The sequence below is a fragment of the Bombus fervidus genome, chromosome 9 (assembly GCF_041682495.2).
Source record: "Bombus fervidus isolate BK054 chromosome 9, iyBomFerv1, whole genome shotgun sequence".
In the NCBI taxonomy this organism is placed as follows: domain Eukaryota; kingdom Metazoa; phylum Arthropoda; class Insecta; order Hymenoptera; family Apidae; genus Bombus; species Bombus fervidus.
Window position 1 is genome coordinate 5,064,047 of NC_091525.1, and position 24,502 is coordinate 5,088,548.

A 24,502-nucleotide genomic window follows, 5' to 3' on the forward strand; every position below is an offset into this window, starting at 1 on the left:
AGTATTATAAAGACGCTGACTATTCTTGGAAGGTTGGCAACCGGAAGCCATTCGAAGTCGAAAAGCAAAAATTAAACAAATAATAAAATGGATAGTCTTCCTTCAAATGCCTTATAATTCGTCTAAAAAAAGAAAGAAGAAAAAGAAACGCGAATTATACCAAGACAGAATTTTTGCACCCATCTAATATTATGTATCGCGTGTCGACGATTTTCGTTTTCCGATTTCCACCTTGCGCTTTACGATTTCCGTTTCTGGAATCTCGAAAGCGACAAAGGGATCGGTAATTGATCGATGTAGCGGTATCACGGTACAGACGTGAAACAGGTTTCCACACCAGGCTCGGTAAAGTGCCTATCAGGAAGACAACGTTTTACCCTCTGAAAGAAAGTCTGGCGTGACAAAAGGACGGTTTCTCTGTGCATTGGAGAGAACGGGGAAGTTGCCACGGCGCCCTCGAGCACCGGCATCATTTGTTCAGCCGGCGAATGTAAAGAAAGCACGCTTTCTCGCGAAAGTGCGAGATGCAAGATGTAAAGAGAATGGCGACGAGTCTCGAGAATCGGTGGAGAAAACAAGCCACGTGTATCGCTTCCCTTTACTTTTCCCCGCTACGTTGGCGCAACATTTTTCAATTGCAGCGACAAAAGAAACACGTTGATTGCTTGTTTCGTGCTAAGTACACATCTTCTTCGTGTTCTCGTGGTAGAATAAACGCAAACATCCTGGTAAGATGGAGAAGATGGCAGAAACAAAGAGAGAGAGAAAGAGGGAGAAATTTTCAAACGCGTAACTTAGATAGATACCAGTTCGAAAGGAAGTAACGAACTGCGCGACGAAAATTGAAGAGCAAAGTATGTACAAAACGAATATGAAATCCGTGATGAGTACAGAGGGTGAAGAGTCGCGTCGCTAACAAAACAAACGCGATACGAAGTCGAACTGCATGGAAACTGCATTATTTGAAGTTCACCGGAACGAGTTGGCGCGGCGCAATTGTGCAGCTTCCTGATTTTTCTTCGAGATGCAGCGACGAGCGTAACTGAACCTATAAAAGCAACAGATTTTATATAAATTATTTCTTATTTACCGTTGAAATTAGACATTCACGAAAAATTCACATAACAGAAATATCTCGTACAAGTTGATGCTAGTAGAAACAATTTTTTTAATTCGTTTATCCGCAACACGAAGTACTCGACTTTGTGTCGTTTTTGTTTTTACCAACAATCTGCTAGAATTTCGTGCGAAATCCTTTGCACTTGGAATTGTTTTAACGCGTTTTGGCATAGTTCGTGGAAGCTTTTTGACGCAGTAATCGAGCGAATTTCGCTCGAACGATCGCCGATTTTCTTCTGCAGATTAGAAAAAAGAAAAGAGAAGAACGTACGGTAAATATTCGTACAAAACGTTTCTGTTATGTCTATTTCTTCTTTACACCGTAATTTTAGTGGCAAATAAAAAATTATTTATATAAAGGCTGCGAGCACTGGTGCAATTATGCTTTTCATGCCGTCACTTTGATTTTCTGCAAAGCTTCTCACTTTGTTTACCATTTTTTGTAAAAAAAACTTCACTCCTTTTTTTTCTTCTTTTCTACTTTCTTCTTGCCAATTTAATCGAACATCCTGAATCCGAGAAAGGGACAAATAAGGTCAGGTAGAATGTGTGTTTAACGCTTTCGAGGTTACGTTTTCGCGAAGAATTTGGCAAGGGAAGCCTAAATAGGTCGCGAGCCAATTGGTCGTGTCCGGTAATTGAAAATCCATCGGCACGCCCTTATCGTTTACTTGAACAAATTGACCAGTGTTTGTATGGTAAAATCAACATTGAAAATATTTGTGTTGTCGATAGGGGTGTGCTGTTTTCCTATCGATTCGATCGAGGTGGAACGTTCATAAGCTCCCCCTCCCCAAAAATACTCGATTTCGTGATAGGTGTTGACATCGTTAGGCGGAACTAGGTTCACGAAGAAACCAGATGAGACGTGGGCAAGAGTTGTTGGGTGTCACAGAAATTCACACACTCAGACTCTTACGAAATGAATACAACCTTCACATTCCCGTTGCTATTCTTTTTGCTGTTCGATCGGATAACGAATCGCTCGTAGAAAAGCTATTTGTCAAGAACCTAACGGAAAGCTGGATATTTTTTCAAATGTTTTTTTTCCCAACAGAGACACGGAAGGGAGGATGGAAATATGAGATAACCATTTTCTTGTTCTAAGGATAATAACTTCGGGAAAACAGAATAATACAATAGAGGGAAGGTAGAAAAATAACTTTAAGGAATCTCATACATAACGTGCCGTACAAACATAAATGTCGTACATTTTTCAACACGTTCAACGATTCGTCGACTTTTCATCTAATTTAACATTAGAACTAGCAAATGTGTCGTATTTCTACCAACTCGCAATTCCTACTTTTATCGTTGTATCGCGATCGAAATCGAAGATTGTTTAAAGATTGTCCGAAGATTGCAAAATAAATCAAATTATTACTATATGCTACTTGGACGTACGCGCATGTAGATCTTTCGGTCATAATTTAAATCAAGAAGATCATCGATCGAACGAAAGACCAACAATCTTTCGGCGAGGATATTAGAATCTTCGTGATAGTACTCGCAATCGTCGTTACACGGATATCGGTGATTTATGTACGTCGGAGCTTTGCCTCGTATTTCTACCCTCTCTTCTACCGCAGTAATTTGTCGTTGCTGTCGTTATTGTTATTGTCGTTCCATCGCGTATACTGGAATGCCGTGCTGCAAAAGAAAAAAAAAAAAAAAAGAAAAAGAGAAAGGAAAAATGCGGAATTCGAGGAAGAACAAGTAGACGGCGAGCGCAGGATCGAACAGTTACATTGACCGATAGTTACACGAAAAAAAGGATGAGACGTGGGCAAGGGGTTGTTGGGTGTTACAGATGCGGATTTCTGCTGCGGAATGCGATGGCCTGGTGACGCCACCGGCCTGTCGAACCGGTCGTCGACCTCCTCTAACGACCCCAAGAACCAGTACAAGAACCAGAACAATAACCACTACACGTCGCACCAACACCTTCGCACCCACCTTCGCGGTCCGTCCTTCTGCTTTTACTTCTCTCGTAACCTCGTCTAGAGAAATAATTAAGGCAACCACGACTTTCATTCCGACCCGACCCATTCAGTTCGCCGCGTTCTCTCCTCTCTTTCGCGTCTCGTTGCTGCCTCTTTCGTCCGTCTCTGTTCATTCTTTTCGACTTTATTATTTTATTGAACGAAGCCCTTGATTCTCCGGCGAACGTAATCGGTAACAGTGTGTACCGTGTATAGCTGTATATAACGGAGGACACTGTTGAAACGTACGGGCGTATATGGAATCCTGAATGGGTTGCTAGTCGAATTTCCGTACGAGGGTTTATAGGTCGATCGATTTTTTAGTGGAACCACTACGGTTTTCTGCTTCCATGTATATTCTTGTTGGCAAAAGCAACAAGACTCTGCTCTTTGAAAGCTTTTCTCGGTTCTCGGTCCCTATATTTTTAAAACACTAGAACTACCAAACTCTGGTCAAAGCGACTGATTTTTCGTTCTTTGAATCGTTAAAAACACGTCGCTATTTCTCGTGATATTAACGTTCGCTTCTGTCGAAACGAAACGTGATGATAAATAGCATTGACCGCGTATAAAATTATTATCTAGATATATATATTATGTATAATTTGTGTTGGTTTAGTAATATAAGCGACATGTGCCAATATCAGCGATTGTATCGGTTTAGCTTTGTAACAGCAGTTTAATTGCAACCGATCATGTGCGACGTATTTTTTTTTAGATACATATGAAAAATAGTTCTAGTGTTGAGAAAACTTTTCGATCGAGCTCGAGTTGCAATTTTTCGCTCGAATAAACGTGATCTTGGACGTGTTGCGAGACACGGACGATTCGAGCGAGGCGTGTAAACGTTGTTCGACCTAAACCCTTCGACTGTTCGATCTTAAACACACGCACAATCAGAATACTCGCGGCAGCTCGGTTGAATAAAACCTTTTACGTTACCACGTTACTTCGTAAAACGTTGGCTCGTGATTCGAACAGCATAAATAAGAAAGACTAGAAAAGTTGTGTTGTTGGTAGACGCGAAGCTCGAAACGGGACATTCGTGTTAAGAGGACGTAAAAGCGTTGCTTACCGATCACGGTATCTGACATTCTTTTCGAGCCTGGCAACGTTCGTGTCCGATGTGCCCCGCCGATTGTTGCTCGTTTCACCGGCGTAATAATAGAGCGGCTGTTATCAAAAACCAGCAGGAAAACCGGCGTGTTCACGGTTCGATAACGCGTTGATTTCTTTTTTTTTTTTTTTTTTTCTATTGTCTGCTGCATAATCCTGGTATACAGTATGGAACATAACTGTACCGATATTACGATATAACAACCACGAATTTTATACGAACAATTTTTTATTTACTATCGACATTAAGGTATACGAAAAATAAACGTAACAGAAATATTTTGCATGGTTAATGATAAGCTAAACGATTTTTCAATTTGTCCAATGTCTTTTGTTTGCTTGCAATAAGAAATATTTATATTTAGTCGATCTTTCATTTATTCCAAATTCTTTAGCTTCTTAGCATTGCTTCAATGCGTTTTGCTATAGTTTGTACAAGATTTTGGCTCAAGATCAATTTCGCTCTATCGCTTTTCGATTCTCCTCTGCAATTCGAGAATCGCTACCAGTGGAGATTCATAAGAGTCTTGTAATCTAATCAATTTTTCTGCTAAATATTTTTACGATCAAACTATGGTTGTACAATACGAAAAACACTTAAACCCACGAATATTTCTCATTAGGCATCGGACAAAAATTGTTTAGCGTAGCTTCAATTGCACGAAATATGTCTATCGTATGAATTTCTTGTATACCTGCAATGTTAGGGTAATAAAAAATGGTTCATAGAACAGGTTCAATTATGTTCTTCACTGTACAAGATGCGTTACGGAATCGAGTCGAGTGATATCTCGAGATTGATGAGAGATAGAGAGAAACAGTACGGAAAAAAGTTGAATGACACGATATAATCTATGTTCGTAGGTACTCGGTTCTTCTTAGTATGCAACGATTCACCGAGAAATCGCAATTGAGCTGTTCTTTTGAATGAAACTCCGTAATATTTTCGATGCATTTTCTAATTCTCTGCAAAAAAGTACTCCAAGACACTCGGATGGAGAAATGCTTAATCCAAAAGATATTTCAATTTCAATTCCACCGAATTTAACGTATAAGAGGCAAGGGAAACACGAACACAACCACTCCGCCCTCTCCTTGTTTCTCGTATACACAGTTTCGCAAAGTTAAAATCGAGATATCTTTTAAACTAAGCGTTCGTCGACCCAAGTATCTTGATACCTTCTCGCAGACGATTCAAAGTTTCCACCGAACGGTCAACGAAAACTTACAGAGTGTCGTTTAAAAAAAGAGTGCATTTGCGCTTTGCCGGCGCATCGTTGCGTACTAGAAAAAAGTGAGCACCTACGAACATAGAAATCTTATCACGCCGTTTAACTTTCTCCCCTACAATTTCTTGCTATCTCTCGTCGACGTCGAGCTACAACCCGGCTCAACTGCCTGACACATCCTGCACACTTTCTTAAGCAGTTGATATCGGCGAAAATGTTTCTATCGCTGAAGACGACACCTCGTCGCGGAGAGCCGCTGCCAACAGGCTGTTCCTCGATCGTCGAGATACGATTTCTAAATATCATCACGCTCCATCCTTGCCCCATATTCCATCCGTATTTCACGACACCGTACTACGTAACTTATCAAACGCAATCGCGTTTTGCCGTGTCTTTGCCGTAGTGGTATGCGTTGGCAATTATATCGGATCGGTGGTTAGGACTCGTTAGACGCGTGACACGCGAACAGTGCCGGTGCAAATTGGTCGTTCCACCCTGAGAAACACCGCGCATCGGGCACATCATTGATTAGACAAGGGCGTGCAGCGAAAATGAAACCGTTCGCCCGGCGGAGCATCGCTGCAACGATCATTTTGTTTCCGTTTCCATTTCCATTTCCATTTCCGTTACCGTTTCCGTTTCCGTTGCGAGCGATCCTCTTCTCGATCGAATGTCGCCGTGCTATCGCGCCTCTCGACGACCGGTTCTCGAGTCCTAACTCTCCGACTACGAGCTTCACACAATATACAAACACGAAATTTAGTCGCAGCATATGCACAGCATGGCTCTAATGACGCTTTCGCGATAACAAGCAACGGCTTCTGGCAAGGCGTAGAGAAGGAAAAGAGAAAGAGAAAAACAGCAACATGTCGATCTCGGGATCGCAGACCGAAACTCGGGATCGAAGTTTCAAGTGTTGAGATCGGGATGATCGTACGTGCACAGGCTCACGAAAGCGTTCCAAGACTCGTACATGTGCTTTATGCGCGAGTATTACGTGTGTTATACTTGCACATTTTCCAATTTCCTTTGCTTTTTCACGTCACGAGACTTGCGTGATTATACATGCATCGATAAAGTTTGAAATACATTCGAAGATATACGTAAAATTGTAAGATACTTGACACAAATATACAGAGAATGTGGTAACACTACAACAGCGAACACGAGGTAGAAATAATAAAAAAAGTTTGTACGAACGCGTGTTCCATCCGATCTTCTTTCAAATTTATAGCCATTTTTGTGTTTTTAGCGTTTCAATGATCCGAAACTGCGCTTCTCTTCAGGGAACGTGTTCGAAACGGCCTCACTCGGTCTGTGTTATTCTACGTACATGTGGAATGTTTGAAAGATTGAGAAATTCTTCGACGCGACGATTGCAACACTTGCGTACAAAGCGAGAGTGGCCATTTCGGGTAAACAGTTGCGGATTATCGAAACGCAGAAATAAGTCAGACAGCACGTGTTCGCATGAACTTCCTTCGTTGCTTTCGTGCCTGCTGTTTACTCTTGAGATGGGTCCCTTGAAATGTTACCATACACCCTGTATATTTCATCAGAAAACTTGTTAAGGAGTCAATTATCCATTACATTAATAAACATTAATAAAATATTCCCTAAGATGATGTTTGACACTTGTTGTATACTTGAGACGGCTGTTCATGTCGCGTACTAATTTTTTATCCGATATATATTTGCAATAAATATGTCGCGACTTGTATGTACATTTTGGAATCGCTTTGAAATTTTCCTTCGATATGATCATGCCAGTCACGTCACGTTACAGTGGCAACGAATTTTCAAAATGTGTTGTTTTATAGAGCACACGCGATACGCGGCATAAAAGTTGTCTCATAGCAGGTTCAAACGCTTTCGTAAACCATAGTGTACCTTCGATCGATCGATCGGTTTACAAGTCACTCGCACGAGTTAGGGAAACCGAGACTATTTCTGCTTTGCCACCGCTTGATGTCAAACACGTTTCAACCGATGTTTGCAAGTGAGACTATGTCGAAGTTAAAAGATTAGCCAGCAACTTTCTGAGTAATGCCGATTCCCTTTCCCGATGCGAGATGTCTCCCCTCCGAAGAATGTTCTTTTTCGAATTAGCGTGCTCTTCTGGTGACTGCTTCGAACAAGTGCCCGGTGGAACCTTTAATCTCAATCGTACACTGTGTTTCAGGAACCTTGACCGTAAACGTGAGCGTGCTCTTGCTAAGTTTGGCTTCTCCCGACGAGTCCAGTTTGGTAATTGACCAATTTTCTCTCATTAAATCTGTCCATGCGTACGAATATTATGCGTCTGTCCGATTCACCGTTCCTATTCTATCGTGTTTATTTATTTCAGCCTGATGGCTTACAAAATTGCACTTGGTTTCGCATAGTTTAGAAACGTAAAACAGAACTAAAGCTAAACAATCTACAGATAACTACAATGGCGTAAGAATTGACTCGCTTCTTGAGTGATCATTATAAAGATTAGGATGAAAAATTTGTATTTATAACTGCATTTATACCAGGGGCCACAAGTGACAGTTACTTCTTAAATTTTCTCGAAAATTGTAAAAATTATAGAACAGAATTGTTCGTTTTTGTTTGAATGGGAGACGGTGAAAGTACAGTTAGAGCAAGATTTTTGGCTTCGCGTGGGATATTGTCAAATAATTAACGTTCTGCATTAATTTCATAGATTAAAAAATGCGTTTTTCCAACGAGATAAATATTCAATTTCAAACTCGTTGCCGGGCGAGGGTAATAGAAATATTTAAATATCGCTACGTTTGTATTAGCAATTAAAAATAACAGTTATACCTTAAAATTTCCCCAAAAAATTCATTTTTCATGAAAACCAGCGTAATTTTCACACCTTGGTTTTATCGTATCGTGGATCAAGCAGTTCGTTTTATATTTTTCATCCTTTCGATGAGATAAGTTAACTCGTCGAAACTTATCCTCGTACGAGAGAAATAGCGAAACGCGTCACCGTAAATCTTTCGTGGACACCAGGTGCGCCAAGGCCGTTAAAACGTGACACGCACGTGCCCCTCTACATATTTCATTCGACGATGATCGTTGGAATTTCGTAACGGTCCTTGCGTTTCTTTTATCGACAGAAATACGAGGTGGAATTCCTGCTGCAACAACAGTGGTACGACCCGCGATTACGATACAGCAATCGGTCGCAGTACGATTACTTGAATGCGATTCATCATTACGATGATATCTGGTTGCCGGACACGTACTTCATAATGCACGGAGACTTCAAGGACCCGCTCATACCAGTTCATTTTGCCCTTCGGATATATCGCAACGGCACGGTCAACTACCTTATGCGGTATTTATCTCCATTTTCTATTGCAAGCCGATGCGTTTCTATATTAAAAGGGAATCTAGACTTTACGGTGATTATTTGGAACAGCATATTTCTGATCCTTCGGCTTTCGATCGCGTTATTGCGTGTACGCGAAAGTTTTAGTCTTTTCATCGGGCGTTCGTGTAAAATTTTACCTTCTACCGATATCATTTGTCACCTTTCCTTCCATTTGTCTGGTCGGTATTGACGCATTTGAAACGCCAACTTGATGATCGATCGGTGACAATAACTGCGTGAAACTATCTTGAGCAAGATAAACGATGACGAGAGCGTTAGGTCGCACGTGGCTGTAATCGCTCTGCTTAACACTTTACTGACACTTACTAGCGGTTCAACAGCATACGCACGTCAGACCGGCAGCTCAGGTGCAGATTCTCCCTGGCGCCGGTTCTGTTTCGTTTTGGACTCTCCAATACCATTCTTTTCGTTCATCGCGAACGGTAAGTTTTTCAAATTGGTATAAAACTGTAGGGAGCTTACAAAGCAACGCAACTGACGCAACTGAGAAAGGTACCTTAGTACTAAATAATAAATTACTGCTCAAATAATGAGAAAGAGAAATGTCGGCGACAAAAAACCGATTAGTCGGCTATCGGTCGGTAAAGTGTTAACACAGCCTGGGAAGTTCTTCCGCACGCGGCGTACTCTTCAGGTCTCACACCGACAGATTATCGCTTTTAGTCGGTCTTTAGTCGACCAGCACTTTCGAAATGTTGCGGAAAATATTTCGAACATCGATTCGTAACACGTGTGTCATATATAAATCGAAGGAGACGAAAGAAAAAGACTAAAAGTTTTGCATACACCTAATATTAACACGTGACTTGTTCCAATGTTCCGTGAATATTCTGCTTCGTGTTTTCAGCGCGAATCTGAGAAGAAGGTCTTTCCTTATCCGCGCTGAGAAAGCGAAAGTAAGAAAGTGTCCTTAACGAAACACAACATGCTGATAACGCAGATTACCACGTTTAAAGTTTAAAGTTTAAAATGAAGTCTAAAACTCGTCGATTTGGATAATCTTATTAAACATGTTATCAGGCTCGACATTCGCGATTTCACGAAGAACTTTCGATCTTATAGGCGTCATCTCATCCTATCCTGCCAGGGTAGACTTAATATCTTCCCTTTCGATGACCCACTGTGTTCATTCGCGATCGAGAGCAGTAAGTGAATATTACAAGAATACGTTTCTTAAAATTGATCACATAACATTTTCTCTGTGCAGCCTGTCTTAATCTTCTGCCTTCTTCTTTAGTATCGTACGAGCAATCGGCGATCACGTACGTGTGGAAAAACGACGAGGGTACGTTGCGGAAGAGTCCTAGTCTAACGTCGCTGAACGCATACCTCATTAAGAACCAGACAATCACGTGTCCGATCAAAGTAAGCTGGAGAGGTGAGTTGTGAAACCAACGGTTTATTGTATTAAAGGGAATACTTGAAATTAAGGAAAGAAACTTAGGATAAAAGAAGGCAGCGATGATAATTGAAACACGAGAATCTTTTAAGTATCATCGTTCAGTTTTGACAATTGTATCGTATTTCATTTCTCAAAATCTGATGTAACTGGCTAGAAACTGGCTCAGTCACGTGAATTCGTTCATTTCTATTTCTTATCTAACAACGTTCTACGTTTTCTATTATATATATTTACTATTCTACTTTAGTATATTTATTTCTTTCATTCAGTTGATAAGAATTTTCCTGGACATTCGCCTATTTATCGTTATGAGAAATCCATTGTATCTTCTCATATCGATGAAATAAAATATCTCAATGGAGAATAAAATTGTAGCTTAATTAACTGTGAGAGAAATAGATTCTGAAAATTATGATTTACATCGCTATGATCTTCCACTCGTCGTCTGAGGCAGCTGTTTGAACTGTGCGATGATACTATTGATATTGGAGTATGGTAAATGCATCGTTAGGTCTATCGAGTTATCATCGAATTATTACAAATAATCGAAACCAATCAGAGAAAAAAATGACGCCGAGACTATACCATTTTCTATTCGCTATCAGTTCTCTTTTATGATTTTTACTGCATCCTTAAATGACACGCTTCTGTACTGTTGCAATGCACCAAACACGGCCATTTCGTTAGTCCACGGAAACGATTTTAGTGTCGCTTGTGTACGCACTCGAAGACTCTCGAGTTGAACTATTGTACTGTCTATTATACGACCTGACGCGACTATGCCTACTTATATTATCGTTATAGGTCATTTTGAAAGTTTCGCGACTTTGAACCACGTGTTTCGAAACAACGTGTGCACCTCTGTTAAAATTCAGTCTGGTTGTTTAAACGTAAAAGCAAAGAGTTTCCGAGTATTAGCATACAGGAAAAATTTGTCCAAACTACTTGCAAGAGTTACAGAAATATAACAAATTCATAATGATATACTGACGATAAGTTCGTAATTTTATAATCTGAATGCTGTTGATAAAATCGAGCTGAATTAGTTAGCTGAAAAAGTTTCGGGAATTTGAATAATAAAATCGTCCACGATATGCAAAGAAGAGTCGATATATTCGTGCAAATGTGATAAATTTAAAGCAACTCTTAATTATCTAAAATTTGTATCATTTTTTCAGGATGTAATTTGTTTCTAACTTCTTTCCTTTAGTTTTGAATACAGGTATCTTACGTTCCTTAAAGCTAAACGACAATGTTGCAATATCTTTCCTCGTTGCCACTTTTCATTAATAATTCTGATGTCGCTTATCCCAGAGCTAAAATCAAATTGCTACTTCTAAACGGTTCTATCCTAATCTACTGATAATATAAACATGAAGCAGAACGTTTGTGGGATCCTGCTGTTCCCAAAAGTGTTCTTATCAGGTCCTTAACAGAATTATTTAGGAAACCGATGGAATGAAAGTGACTTCAAAAGATGCCATAGATACATGATCATTAAAGTCGTTTAAAGGTTATTCAAAGGGTATTCAAGGACAAAGGTCGCTAAAGGTTTCTCGATGGTGAAACAAGGTAATTCGAAAGTTGTTTGGATCTATCGATCTTGTAAAAGATTTTTCAAGATTATTAATACATGATAAACACGAAACTTTTAATGTCCAGAAATATAATCCAACATACGAGGTGCTGCGTAATATCTTTTGAATGCTTGGAAAATCGTGGAAATTTTCAGGATGACCTAAACAATGTGAATCCGATGCCTGACCAGATAGTTTTGCTACGTTAGAAAACATGTCGGGAAAAGTGAACGATGAAAAGATATCGTATGAAAAAAAAGAGGAAAAATGCGATAGAAAGATGAAGAGTGTACAGTCGTATACCTTGTAGCTGAATTTGGAAACCGTAATACCTATGGAATATTCAAGGAAGAATCGCAATCACTCGTTAGTAGTAGGTCGATGCACCTGAAGCGCTGCATCCTTTAAACCTTCGCTGCATTCCTGGAAAATTCCAGCATCGTTTCCAAGGACTACGCCACCGGATCAATAAATCCGGCTGGCATTACCGAAAAATGATTCCTAGTATTATTCGCGTCTTTTCCGATACCCTCGCCTTTATCTAACCTGCTAACTATCGGCCATTTCCTATAACGTCGCCTTTGTCTGATCTGCGCTTGATCCACGCGAAAGCTCTCGTTTCTCTTGAAAATACAGGCGCCGCGCGAGGGATGAAATTTCTTCGTCCCGAAATTCGAAAGGGGGTGAGATTTCACCGTTATCTTCCCCTTTGGAATTTCGACGGCGTCCGTTTTCGAGCTTCTCTTATCGTCCCCTTTCTTTCGGATTCGCATTTTTTTCAGTCGAAAACATATTTATCAATCGTTTAAGTTTCCTCGTTTCTGCTGTCTCATCAGCCCCTCTCTGCTCATCGGCCTGTTTGCCAACTTTCTTTCTTCTTCATCCCCTTTGCTCGCATTTCATTTCTCTGTCTTTGTTTCCAACGGTCATCAGAACGACGAATCTCCATACACCGCGTTCACGATCGTTCCTTAAATCGCCAGGTAAGTCGCAATGCATGCGCCGTGCACATCGATGTGACGTTGCTAATTTCTACCCGATGCCTGACCTTGTTTGCACTGCATCAATCGGAATGACACTACGATAGGACGCTTTATTTAACAAAGGACCGTGAAATGTTTTCGTGAGTTTGTTGGCTTATCCCGCAGTAATAGGTTCGAATAACGAAGGAAAAGCGGGGATCGATACGACCCGAAAATTTATGGAACGTTTATTAAGCGGCGCGTCGAGCGAACGCGAGAATGCGTATGCTTAACTTTCTATGATAGATTCGTGCGCGTATGGAACGATTAATTGGAACAACGAAAAAGAATTAAAAAGAAAAGAAGGAAAAATCTAAAAGAAAGAATGAACTCTGCATGCGACGTAGCGGAACTATGAAAAAAGAAAAAAAAAATAAGAAACGTTCGTTTTTGTTTCTACCTTTCTTTCTAGTTGGCGTAGATACATTTCTTGTATGTACACATATTGTCTTTCTCTCTCTTTACGTGTGTATATACAGATATTTATATATATGTTTGTACATTAATATATTTAGATGTGAATATATACCTATCTAGATTAATATACATAGTCCTCTAGAAAGTGCATATTGGCAACCTTGGTTCCTGTCTCGCTTTATAACCGAACCCGCCGTGGTTTGCTTTTGGGGTGAGGCCTTCAATTTTTCAGTGACCTAATATTACATTAATGCCCTCACCGATGCCATCTTTCTCCTATGCTCTGTTCCTCGCACCGTCGTGTCGTCGCGAATTTCTTCAAATTATATACATATACATATTATAGAATGATACACACATATATATATCTTACTCGTGAACACGAGCCTCTCGTTGCTTTGCTGGATAAATAATCTTGATAATTTTGACGATTACTAGTACGACATTCGGATACGACTTTTTCCTATTACAATAAGAATAAAAAAAAAAAAAAAAAGAAAAGAAAAGAAAAGAAAAAGGCAAAAATGAAAAAGGAATGCGTCGCTAATAGCTCTGTAATTAACGATTCAAGATATCTTGTTTGAGCTAATTGTTTCGTAATCGTTACTTTGGTCGCTTATAAGCTCTTTAAACAGCTTTCGCAACTAGTGAGAAGCTTGAACGTTTTTGTCGAAAGCGTGATACCTGCAGCTTGTGGAGTGAAAACCACACAGAACACCATTTCGCCTCTATTTTTTCCCAAAAAGAAATCGACCTATTCTAACCATTAACGTGAAACAAGGTGAAAGATCGTTTTCGTTTCAGGTCGCAGAGAGAGAGAGCGGCTTTTCTCTTTCACCTAATCCAGACAAATTTTCTAAATTCGATGCTCTTAAGACGAACGGTCACTGATTGGACAGGTTGACGTCGTAAGACTTGACTGAAAGGAATTTATCTCGCGTTTCTCTTTTACCCTAAAGGGATCAACCATGGCGGTATGCGGGTAATGCTTGGTCTAGTTAGCCCAACGATTAAATTTCCTCTGTGCCCGTTCAATTCAGACACAATTTATTTCGTATTCGACATCGTTGAAGACATCGTTGTCGGAATTTTAATCGTCGCAGAATAGAAAATCAAAATCGGCCGCATGTGACAACGAACAAGGAGGACGGATAGATCTTGCCACACCTTCGAATCTCTACACTTTTCTACACCGCCAAATTTGTCCTTGCCTTTCGTCAATTTACGCTTCACACATACACAAACACACATACACATCGCGAAATCAAACTGTTGTCGAACTTACATACAGCCTTTACACACGTATCAGCTGTTTCGTCTTCTCGTTGTTCACGCAAAAATACGACTCACTTTTCACACTGTAGGAATAGAGAGAAAAGAAAAGAACACGCGGAGGAAAGATTTAGCTTAGACTTGTTAATTGCATTTATTGGTATTTCAACCTTCCTCGCTGATCAGTATCAAGAGGCTACGCGTCTTAGTGTAGCAAGTAAATTCTCAGCGCGCGCTTCAATTCATACGGTACGAATACCGTTCCACTTATCCTTGACATTTCGATACCCTCCTGGAGCTCCTGACACGAAATTCTTTTCCAAGAAACGCCAGAGTTTTCTTTTTTTCTTTTTTTCCATGAGAGCCATATCGATCGAGCCTCTCTCGAGATCAAGATTTATCCGTCCCCTCGACAGCGATATGAAAAAAAGCAAAAAAAGAAAAGATAAAGACAACGAGATGCAAATAGAAAACAAGAGAAGGAAAAGTAAAAAAAAAAATAAATACAATAAAAGATAGAAAGAAGAGAGGAAGGAAGATCGTGGGCTGTTCTGTTGCAGCTGAGGGACAGATCGTGGTCGACTACGAGGACGAGTTCGATGAATTTGGGGACGCAAAGTGTTCGCTGTGCCAGCGCAGATTTGAGGAGCAAGGTAAAATCCTCCCCTTCGATATGAACGGTATTTCTTATAAAAAAATAAAAAAAGAGATGATATTCACAAGAAAAAAGAAGACCGCGTGAAAGAGATTTAGATAAGCTATGAAAGGGAGAGAGAGAGAGAGACAGGACCAAGCTTACCAACTCATGAGACAGGCCTAGACACTCAGAGTTGCTGCTTCCCAAATCGTCCTCTTCCTTGGACGGGGAAGGAAATTGTGGTATTTTTTCTTTTTTGCTTGTTCGCTTAATTAATATAGGAAAAAAGAAAGAACTGTCCACGATAGAGGAATTTGGGAAACATTGTCCCAAGTAATAGATCCGATGTGTTACGTATTATGAACGTCATGTCACGGTAGCTTTAACTCCTTGTACTCGATTTGCGTTATTTTATGACGAACCATATACGTACAGTAGCTCATGAAAGTGCTCCAACACTTACAGAAATGACACACGGATACGTCATGCGATAGGAAACATTTGAAAGTTCATTAGTATAACGAAACTCGACTAATTATGAATATTGATCGAGTTTCAAGCAAATGTGAAAATGGTTAAATAAAAGCGTTGATGCGAATCTTGTTTTCTTACAAGTTGGAAATAAGAAGATGGTCAATTACGTTATTATGGCACAATATTTATATATACAATCCGATATTCACATATTAGCGGATCTTTGCAATTCACGTTTGCTACTTATGTTACATAATAATCTTTAACTAAACACATGTCTGCAATAAACATCTTACACGTTCTACATATATATTCACGTTGATATTAAATTTTACCAATATACCTAACCATTACAGTCGTATCCCATTATAGTGGCAATAAAATTTCAAAACGTTTTATATAGCACATCAAATATATACACGTAAAAGTATCCTATGCTAAGCGTTCAAATAGATACTTTCGCGAGCCACTGTATTTTTTCGAAAATAAAATCGTGAGAACGTATATCGAATTAAACGTTGCATAAACAAGGAATTTTTAAACACTCTTCCTACACAGATTTCCATGGCAACAGATAGCTGTACGAGTACAAAGGGTCGAAGCGGACCGTCTTATCGCCTGCGACTTTGTCAAGTGATTAAAAATTCCAACATCGAGATATTTCTAGCATTTCTAATAGGGATATGTCACACTTGATTGTTAACCGCTTGACAGAAGATCGTGCTTTAGAACGTTACGAAAGATTAGTATTTGAACCGTATGTAAGTCGTGTTAGCGTTCAACCTACCATGATACACGTTAGTTCCAAATACGAGTATTACATGCTGGACGTGATTCGAACCGTATTTGTTTCAATCGTTTAGCCTATGCTTCGCTTCTGCTTCATTATAGTTGCTCCATTCTTTGTCATCTTTTTTTTTCTCTTTTTTTTATTCATACCACGAAAAGAGATCGTACAGCATCATTGGACCGTTGAATTTCAATCGACGAGATCAATTTTTCGCTACGCACATCACCATTTCCTGATTCTTTTTCTCGATGGTCAACGATTGGTTATGCGAAATAATTGAAACAATTCTCCTGGTACGTTCGGTCTTATCAGTTGCGTTGATTTCGATATAAATTATTATTTGAGACTTGGATGTTGTCCCTCGATTCACGTTCACCTGTTCCCTTAAACTTTCATCCTGTTCACGCGTTAGGATCTAGCTCGGCTTGAAACGCTTTCGCGAATGTGGAGCTTCGTTGCGAAAGATTGGCGACACGACAGTGACCTCTTGTTCCTACTCTATTTTTTTCTTTTTTTTTTCTTTCTCTCGTTTATGTCCCCCTTGTCACAAAGTTGAGTTCTCCGAGGGAGATCCACGAATGCCGATATCAGCCTACCTGCGGCATTGCGCAAACAGAATTATTTACCGATTCAAAGTAAGCCAAGGAAACTCGTCGACAAAACGAACATTTTTTTGGAGCGTCGATTACGGTCGTCTCACTGTTAGTGCGAAATTCGACGGTGTTTTACCAAGCAAAGAGAAAAATTGAAATAAGACGAGACTGAAGATAATGTCACGACGAAGTTAAAGAATCTAGGAAAATAATTCGATACTTTAAAAAACATCTGCTTTGATTCTCCATTAAACTTATCTTTAACCATATCGTTTAGAAGGATAATCTCACATTCTAATCGCTTGTTTAGCGCCATCGAACTAATTGCTCGCTGTTCGCGTCAGCGCAATGATAGAATCGTAATGTGAATGTAACGCACAATAGGTAACTACAGCTGCCTGAAGGTGGATCTGATTTTTACGCGAGATCGTGCCTTCTACTTCACAACAGTCTTCATCCCGGGTATCATTTTGGTGACCAGCTCCTTCATAACCTTCTGGCTTGAATGGAATGCGGTGCCAGCGCGAGTAATGATCGGTAAGCTCGACTATGCCTTTTAACAGGTTGACTACCACGGTGGTCATCGATGACCCGCATCGCGATTAAAATAAGATACATTTCAAGAACTAGAAAAATTGTGTTCATAATGTGAATGATTTGGATAACATTGTCAGAGAAAAGTGCACAAATATAGTGTAATATAGCTAGAGAAATTAATCGTTATGGTACAGTGTATTTTAATGTATTGCAGCTTCCAGGATAAAACGTTGAGTTGTCGGATAAGTCTCGGAGCCCTTTCTGAGATCGCATTTTTTTTTTTTTTTTTTGCTCAGAAACAACAGAAATTAGTGGATGGAACAATGGCATCATCCGATAAATGGCAGAAAATTATTAGATAGAATGGATATTTGGTTTAATTATATCATTGCAAATTATTGGTATGAAGTTCGTAATTCCTAGAAAAGGTTTAAGATTTATTCGACATCCGAATATACAGGGTGTACCAGAACATGTGGGACCCGCTTCAGCAGCTGATTGTACACTTCTGTACTAAAACAATGGGAAGGGTTCTCGTACAAACGTACACTCCATCTGTCTTCTTCGTTTTTGAGATATAACGAATCTATTGTGTACGTAGCACCTATCGAAATTGTTGAAATATTACAGTCTAGGATACAAGAAAGTTTTCAAGAAATTAGGGAAACGCCAGCAGCCGTTCAGAGTGTAACCGGGTGCATGACAACACGTCCACAGATTTACCTGCAAATGCAACGTGGTAAATGCAAACGCAACGTTTTCAGCATCTTCTGCAAAGATGACTGGACGACGCGAAATCGGAACAGAAGATTCGTTGCATCTCGCAAACGAAGACGGACAAAGCGTATGTTTGGACGAATTTTTCTCGTTGCCTTTAGGTGTACGATCATCGCGACATGTTCTTGTTACAGCCTGTATTTCAACGTATCGCGGCTTTCAGGGTAAGATATATATATATAATCAAATTCGCGTGGCAGTCAACGCGTTAAATCTCCAATGGTTTCTACAGCTGTCTTGCGAAATGAAAGAGAAAGAGAATTCGTCCCTACGACTAAGTACTCTATCCGTTTGTTCGACTTTTAAGAAGCGAATCAGAGGGAAGTAATTTCTTTAATTAGGTCTCAAGAGAGAAAGAAACTAATCTTAAAAGTTGGTATTGCGCAGAAGTAAGGCGGAGGAGCCGATGTCGTTAAGAAAGAGATGGAGGAAGAAAGAAAAAACAAAAAGCGGGAACGAACTGTTCGCAGGTGTGACGACGATGCTCAACTTCTTCACGACGTCGAACGGTTTCCGCTCGACGCTGCCCGTCGTGTCGAACTTAACTGCCATGAACGTGTGGGATGGCGTTTGTATGTGCTTCATCTACGCCAGCTTGCTCGAGTTCGTCTGCGTGAATTACGTCGGCCGTAAACGGCCGATGCACAATGTCGTCTATCGTCCTGGAGAGAATCCTGTCACCCAGGTACTTTTGCTCAGCGACGTGCGCGCGATGTCGATACCACGCCGACACCACGTTGCATATTTCTATTTCCCACACTTATACGTTTCGTACGTTTTCGACCCACTGTCTTTATTGTTTCTCTTCTTGTCCCTTTTCTTTTTTGTTTCTCGTCTTTCCTTCTGGCTATCTCTATTTTCCGTGTTCTTATTGTTTACTATGATTTAACCGAAACCTACGAGCGACGCTTCATGCCCTCGAGTCTTAAGATTCGCTTTCTCCGATTCTGTTACATTATTCTGTCTATACGTTTTACTCCTGATATTTGCCGTTTTGTCACCACCACCGGTTTACGATCTTCCAATCATTCGCCACTGTGTCCACTGTTTACTTTCGTCCGTGTCGTTTCTCTCTTTCGTTTGATTCAGTCCGTTCTTGTACCTTCTTCTCTTGGTTTTCGTCGTTTCTTGTTTCTCCGCGTTTGGTTTTGTCGTATTCGATCTCATCCGTTTCTTTTTCGTTTCTTATCGCGCCTTCGTCCCTACTTGCTACGCCTGGCAGTAGATTTTCCACGGAAACGCGATAACAGTATGCCGACTAAAGATATTAAGGTTTCTGAGATGCGAAATGTTACGATACGAATACGCGAGAAGGTACGTATAAATATCATATCAATCGAAAATAAAAAAGTGATATTTCGTTTGTTATTCGATAAGAGATAACGAATAGAAGAAACGTTATTTTGGGGAGTAAAGTATGGGATTGTAACATAAATTCATCCTGTTCTTACACATTATATTACATACGTCGTGATAAAATTGAAATATAAAAACAGGACGAATATTGCAAACCGATACTTTCGTGCATCAGTTTATTTCGCGTCGGATGTACTTAACTTTCCCATATATTTTCTACTCGTACGATGACGTTTTACATTTCGCATTACTTTAATATTCGTAGTCGATTTGGCGCTGTTACGTTTGATGGAGAACGTATTACCAGAGGTAGTATTTATTCTCTGTCTCCGTCTCTTTGACGAACCCACGCTTCTTTATTACTTTGTAATTTCAATCGACTCCACGCTAATCCCTTTCGAGTTTTCAGTTTCTAGGATCATTACGTTTTTATTATTACGTTCCCTTCACGCTACATAACGCGAGCCCTCAAGTATCGCGAACCTTTTCTCTCGTAAACCGATGAAAGTTCGATTTGACTCGTCAACCAATCCAAGTAATCGCCAGCGAGAATAAACGAGAAACAAATCGACGAATCTCATACTCTTGTGGCTGGGATCGCGGAATTTTTTTATCGTACGTATGATTCGAAGTGGAACAAGAGTTAGATATTCTCCACGACGACACTTGGACAAGAGAAAGCATCTTCGATGGATGCCAGGGGTAAAGGAAGCGCGCGTCCAGTTCCATTTGAGGGAATTGATCGCGCGATTGACACCGAACAGTCGAAATCCTTCGCTATTTACGTTTTCGCGCAGTAATCACCAGTACCATAGACTTTTCTTTTATCTCGGCAGACGACGACGATACACACACTCGCAATAGTCGACCACAGTGCATCTTCCATTCGACGACTCGATTAACACCGAGTTTGTCCTTCGTCGATGATCGGACGGCACCTTTTTCGTTCCACGCGAAATTCAACTTTCTCGTTTTCACGCGTAACGAGAGAGGCAAGCAGATCGTTGGTCGCGTTTCATCGGTGAAAAAAATTAAACGGAAGCCACGCAGCGTAATTAACGGGTTATACTGCTTTAGAACGATATTTTTCACGAATTTTCGGGATCTTTCCCCGGAGAAATTACGAGGCTTTTTGTATCGCTTTTTTTCTCGCGTATATTCATCAACTTTTGTAGAATATTCACCGTTCTTTTTTCTTTTTAAGCGAAAATAATGAAAATTACGCCATTTATGTGCCATTATGTAAAATTTCCTCGAATAAGTAGAATAACCAGCGTCGTGTCAGCCGGTAGAAAACATTCTGTTTTAGAGGAACTTTAATATAATTATATATAACTCGCGTGATTTTCATTTTGTTCACTTTAAAAAGATGGTGAATATCCCTCGAATATTAATAAATATGCATACAACAAATCGGTATAAAAAGTCTAAAAATCTGTTTGGGAAAACATCTCGAAGAATAAAAGAATAAAAGAATATCGTTCTAAACCAGTATACATAATGCAGCTATCTACCGGGTTATTGCATAAATTTCTCCCGCACAATGTGCATAATATATGTATAAATACAAAAGGAACTTACGCGACAATGCAACAGATACGTAACCATACGTTCTAAAAGATTAGCTCGCTTCTCTCGTGATCTTTGCCAATGCATTTCTACATCGTCTCTGGAAAATCGTGGAATGTGTCGAGAAATCCTAACTGTCTAAAGAAGAACGTCGCGGACGGTCGCCAATTTTGTCGCGAGACACGCGAGGTGTACGAGTATAGAAACGAAGAAAAAAAAAACAGGTAAAGAACGAAAGCGTAATTTGATGTGAACGCAATAAAAATTCATCGAAGCACGATTTTTCTCTATCTCCTGAACAGGGATCGACCGTCAAATCGCTTCGATTTTGCAGAAATGGAATCGTGCTTTGAAGATATCGCGCGTTATATCGAGTAATCGCTAAGATAAACAAAGTTCTTTTTTTTTTTATCGCGTTCTCATCGCGTTGATCTCGCACATGTGATCTCGTTGGCGTGAACATTGCACAGACACGGTATGGTTTGTTACTCAATAATCGCTGCATCTCTCGAAACTCTACGCCTATGTCTATATATAGTTTCTTTCGATTGTCTCTTTCTCCCAAAAGGACTTACACCTTATTTCCTTCCCAATTTCGCAATACGATCGACGAGATTCGTGCGTTATAACACACGGTGAAAAGTAGGAAATTTTCTTGAGAAATCGGCACACGAGTAAACAGTAAAATATAGTCTCTGGAAATTCTATCTTATTGGTAGACCGCGGATATTTATGCAAATTTGTTAAGGTTATTGGATGTATGTGAATACAAAGGAACGCGTGGATAAATTTTAAGGTAGAAAATATATATATATTTTGAATATTAAAGTGTAAGTACAAAGTTTGGAATACAATATGAGCTGATCCAGATCCGCACGCTAGCAGCGTTACCCTATGACTGGAAAACCCTGAAGCCAACGTTGCATGTGTACCGTTTATGGTTTGCCTTCGACGCAGTCTTTTGTCTATGCGCTGTCGATGGCTTCAGTGCTTGAGAAAACTAAAGACCAGATGTAGAGTTTTCTTAGAAGTGGCGACCACTTCAACAAAATTCAAATTTTTAGCTACAAAACGAATAAAAGAATAGAAACGGAAATTCGCTTTTGCCTACTACGTATCGTAATGGGCGTCAAACTTTCTATATTTCATATACTTGAACGTATTATGCGCGTTTTGAACGCTTTTAGATTATCCTTGGATGCATAAAAATCCACGGTTCGTTTGTTCAGATTAAAACTTGAGTCGTAAGTATGAAATAGTAAATAGTACGCGATGGTATGTAACGTGAAATTTAAAAGGAGGATGACGGTCTCGTGTAAGATTTTTCAAGAACTTTTCGTACTCTCGTCGGGTTCGATCGAGGCTGCAGTATTTGCATGTCTCCAACAATTTCACACTCTTTGGCCCCCCTCTTGTTCTCTATATAATCTTCTCTATTTTCTAATCTTTATTCTTACAATCTTTAACCCGAACAGCGATACGGTTTTTTCTTTCTCGGGTATAGCCGCGCACCATCGTCTCCGATACTCGATCATTTTATGGAAAATTTCTCTCCAGCGTGTCTGCGTGTTACGATCGCGAGATATCGTGACTAACGAAATTATCGAACACCCTGCAAGATCTACTTCTATGAAACTTTTCATGAATACATTATAATCCTGTCCTCCTTAATTAAAATGTCTTATTTACCATTTTGAAACTGAAGAGGATCGAAGCTTTTTTATCGTCCTCTTCTCTATTTTCCATCATCTTTGTCTTTCTTCGTTCGATTTCAAATATTTGATCGTTGTTTCTTATCGAACAGTACCATATAACTTTATTTTAGAGATGAAGGAAACGAGGAACTTTAAATATTCCAACCTGTCTTGAAAAATGAAGAAATGCTACGTAAAATAGTTTGATCGAGGAGAACAGGTCATTTATGTTATAGCAAATATTTTGAACTTTCATTAGTACTGTAATGAGACATAACTATCATGATTATTCATCATGTCGTAATATAATCGTAACGTACATACATTATAATATCTATGATAAAAGCAAGAACAATTAGAAATTTTCTTTTCTGGCAACTGGTTATTCAACTGCATATCGAAGAGAAGCAAATGTCCAGATACTTTGAAAGTTATTCAAAGCGTACGAGCGTATATACGTTTGAAACCACTGCTAATGCTGTATATTAATGTCTCATTAAACAAGTGTACATTTTCTATACAACCTTTCGAAGTTTAGTTTCGAATTTGACCAATGTAATTATGACAGTCTCGTGTCTCGTTACAGTGCTAATGAAATTTCACAGAGTTTCATATAACACTCGTAATGTATTCGTAAAAGTTTCCAATGACAGATGTTGAAATATATTCGTCAGTCTCTTTATACGTACAATGAGAGTTACAAATAATTGTACGCTCGGAATGCAGACATAAAACGAGGAATATTTTCTATATCATCGAATATATTCAAATATATGTAACTGTATATTATGTACAGACGTTATGCACTTTAGCGGAACTTTGTACAGAGCAATCAATTTCGTTCTAATTTGATTCTAGATTCCATTTAACAAAGATTCGAGCCAATAAAGATTCGAAAACGAATTCATACGTTCGTAACGCATACACACGCACGAGTTATCGCCGTGTCGCAACGATCGTACAGCCAATTACCTCCTCTTTTCATTTTTACGGTTCTGTCGGGATCGCGAGAAATTCAATGACCAGGGTTGTTACTCCGCTGTGGCAGATCGTATTGTGTTTGTGTTTCTTGCATGTACAATACAATCGATCGACGATTCGTGATCGTAAATGGATTAGATGTGAACAAAGCTAACGTGACGATAGTAATCGACGACGGGCATCTTTAGATCAGCCTCGTGCATCTTAAATCGTTTTAATTTTTCGAGAAAAAAAAACGGTCAGTTACGAGAAACACAGAAAGGATGTAACGCGCTAACGAGAATTCAGTTAACGAGAGTTGAGTCGCGGTAGAGGTTTTCGCGAGCGCTATAAAACAGGCTGTCGAGGAGGCAGATAATAAAAATAGATCGATTAGACTAGAACTGGACGTCGAAGAACGACGATAATCACACGGTGGTATTCGATCGTAAGAACGTAAAAGTCGCAAGTCTCACGTCGGAGAATCCAAGAGTAACGGCTTCTCGAGTAACTTTGTCGCGTGATAATCGCGTGTCGATAACGAAAGAAACTACGAAAGAACAAAAAAAAAAATACGACTAGAACGAG

General features: G+C 39.7%; 1 protein-coding gene across 24 annotated transcripts in view; it reads left to right on the forward strand.

The window, feature by feature from the left end:
- Phcl-1 (pH-sensitive chloride channel 1) overlaps window positions 1–24,502 on the forward strand; it is an 87,271-nt gene that overhangs the window by 55,367 nt on the left and 7,402 nt on the right. For 10 of the 24 annotated variants that reach the window (XM_072009728.1, XM_072009730.1, XM_072009733.1 and 7 more), the window contains 7 exons: window positions 7,629–7,693; window positions 8,560–8,780; window positions 9,900–9,982; window positions 10,075–10,215; window positions 15,088–15,180; window positions 17,406–17,558; window positions 18,806–19,020. In XM_072009728.1, the coding sequence (XP_071865829.1) occupies window positions 7,629–7,693; window positions 8,560–8,780; window positions 9,900–9,982; window positions 10,075–10,215; window positions 15,088–15,180; window positions 17,406–17,558; window positions 18,806–19,020 (971 nt within the window). Of the gene's footprint in view, window positions 1–2,929; window positions 3,083–7,628; window positions 7,694–8,559; window positions 8,781–9,899; window positions 9,983–10,074; window positions 10,216–15,087; window positions 15,181–17,405; window positions 17,559–18,722; window positions 19,021–24,502 lie in introns of those variants that run through there. The other 14 variants (XM_072009736.1, XM_072009737.1, XM_072009739.1 and 11 more) reach the window with 5 other exon arrangements.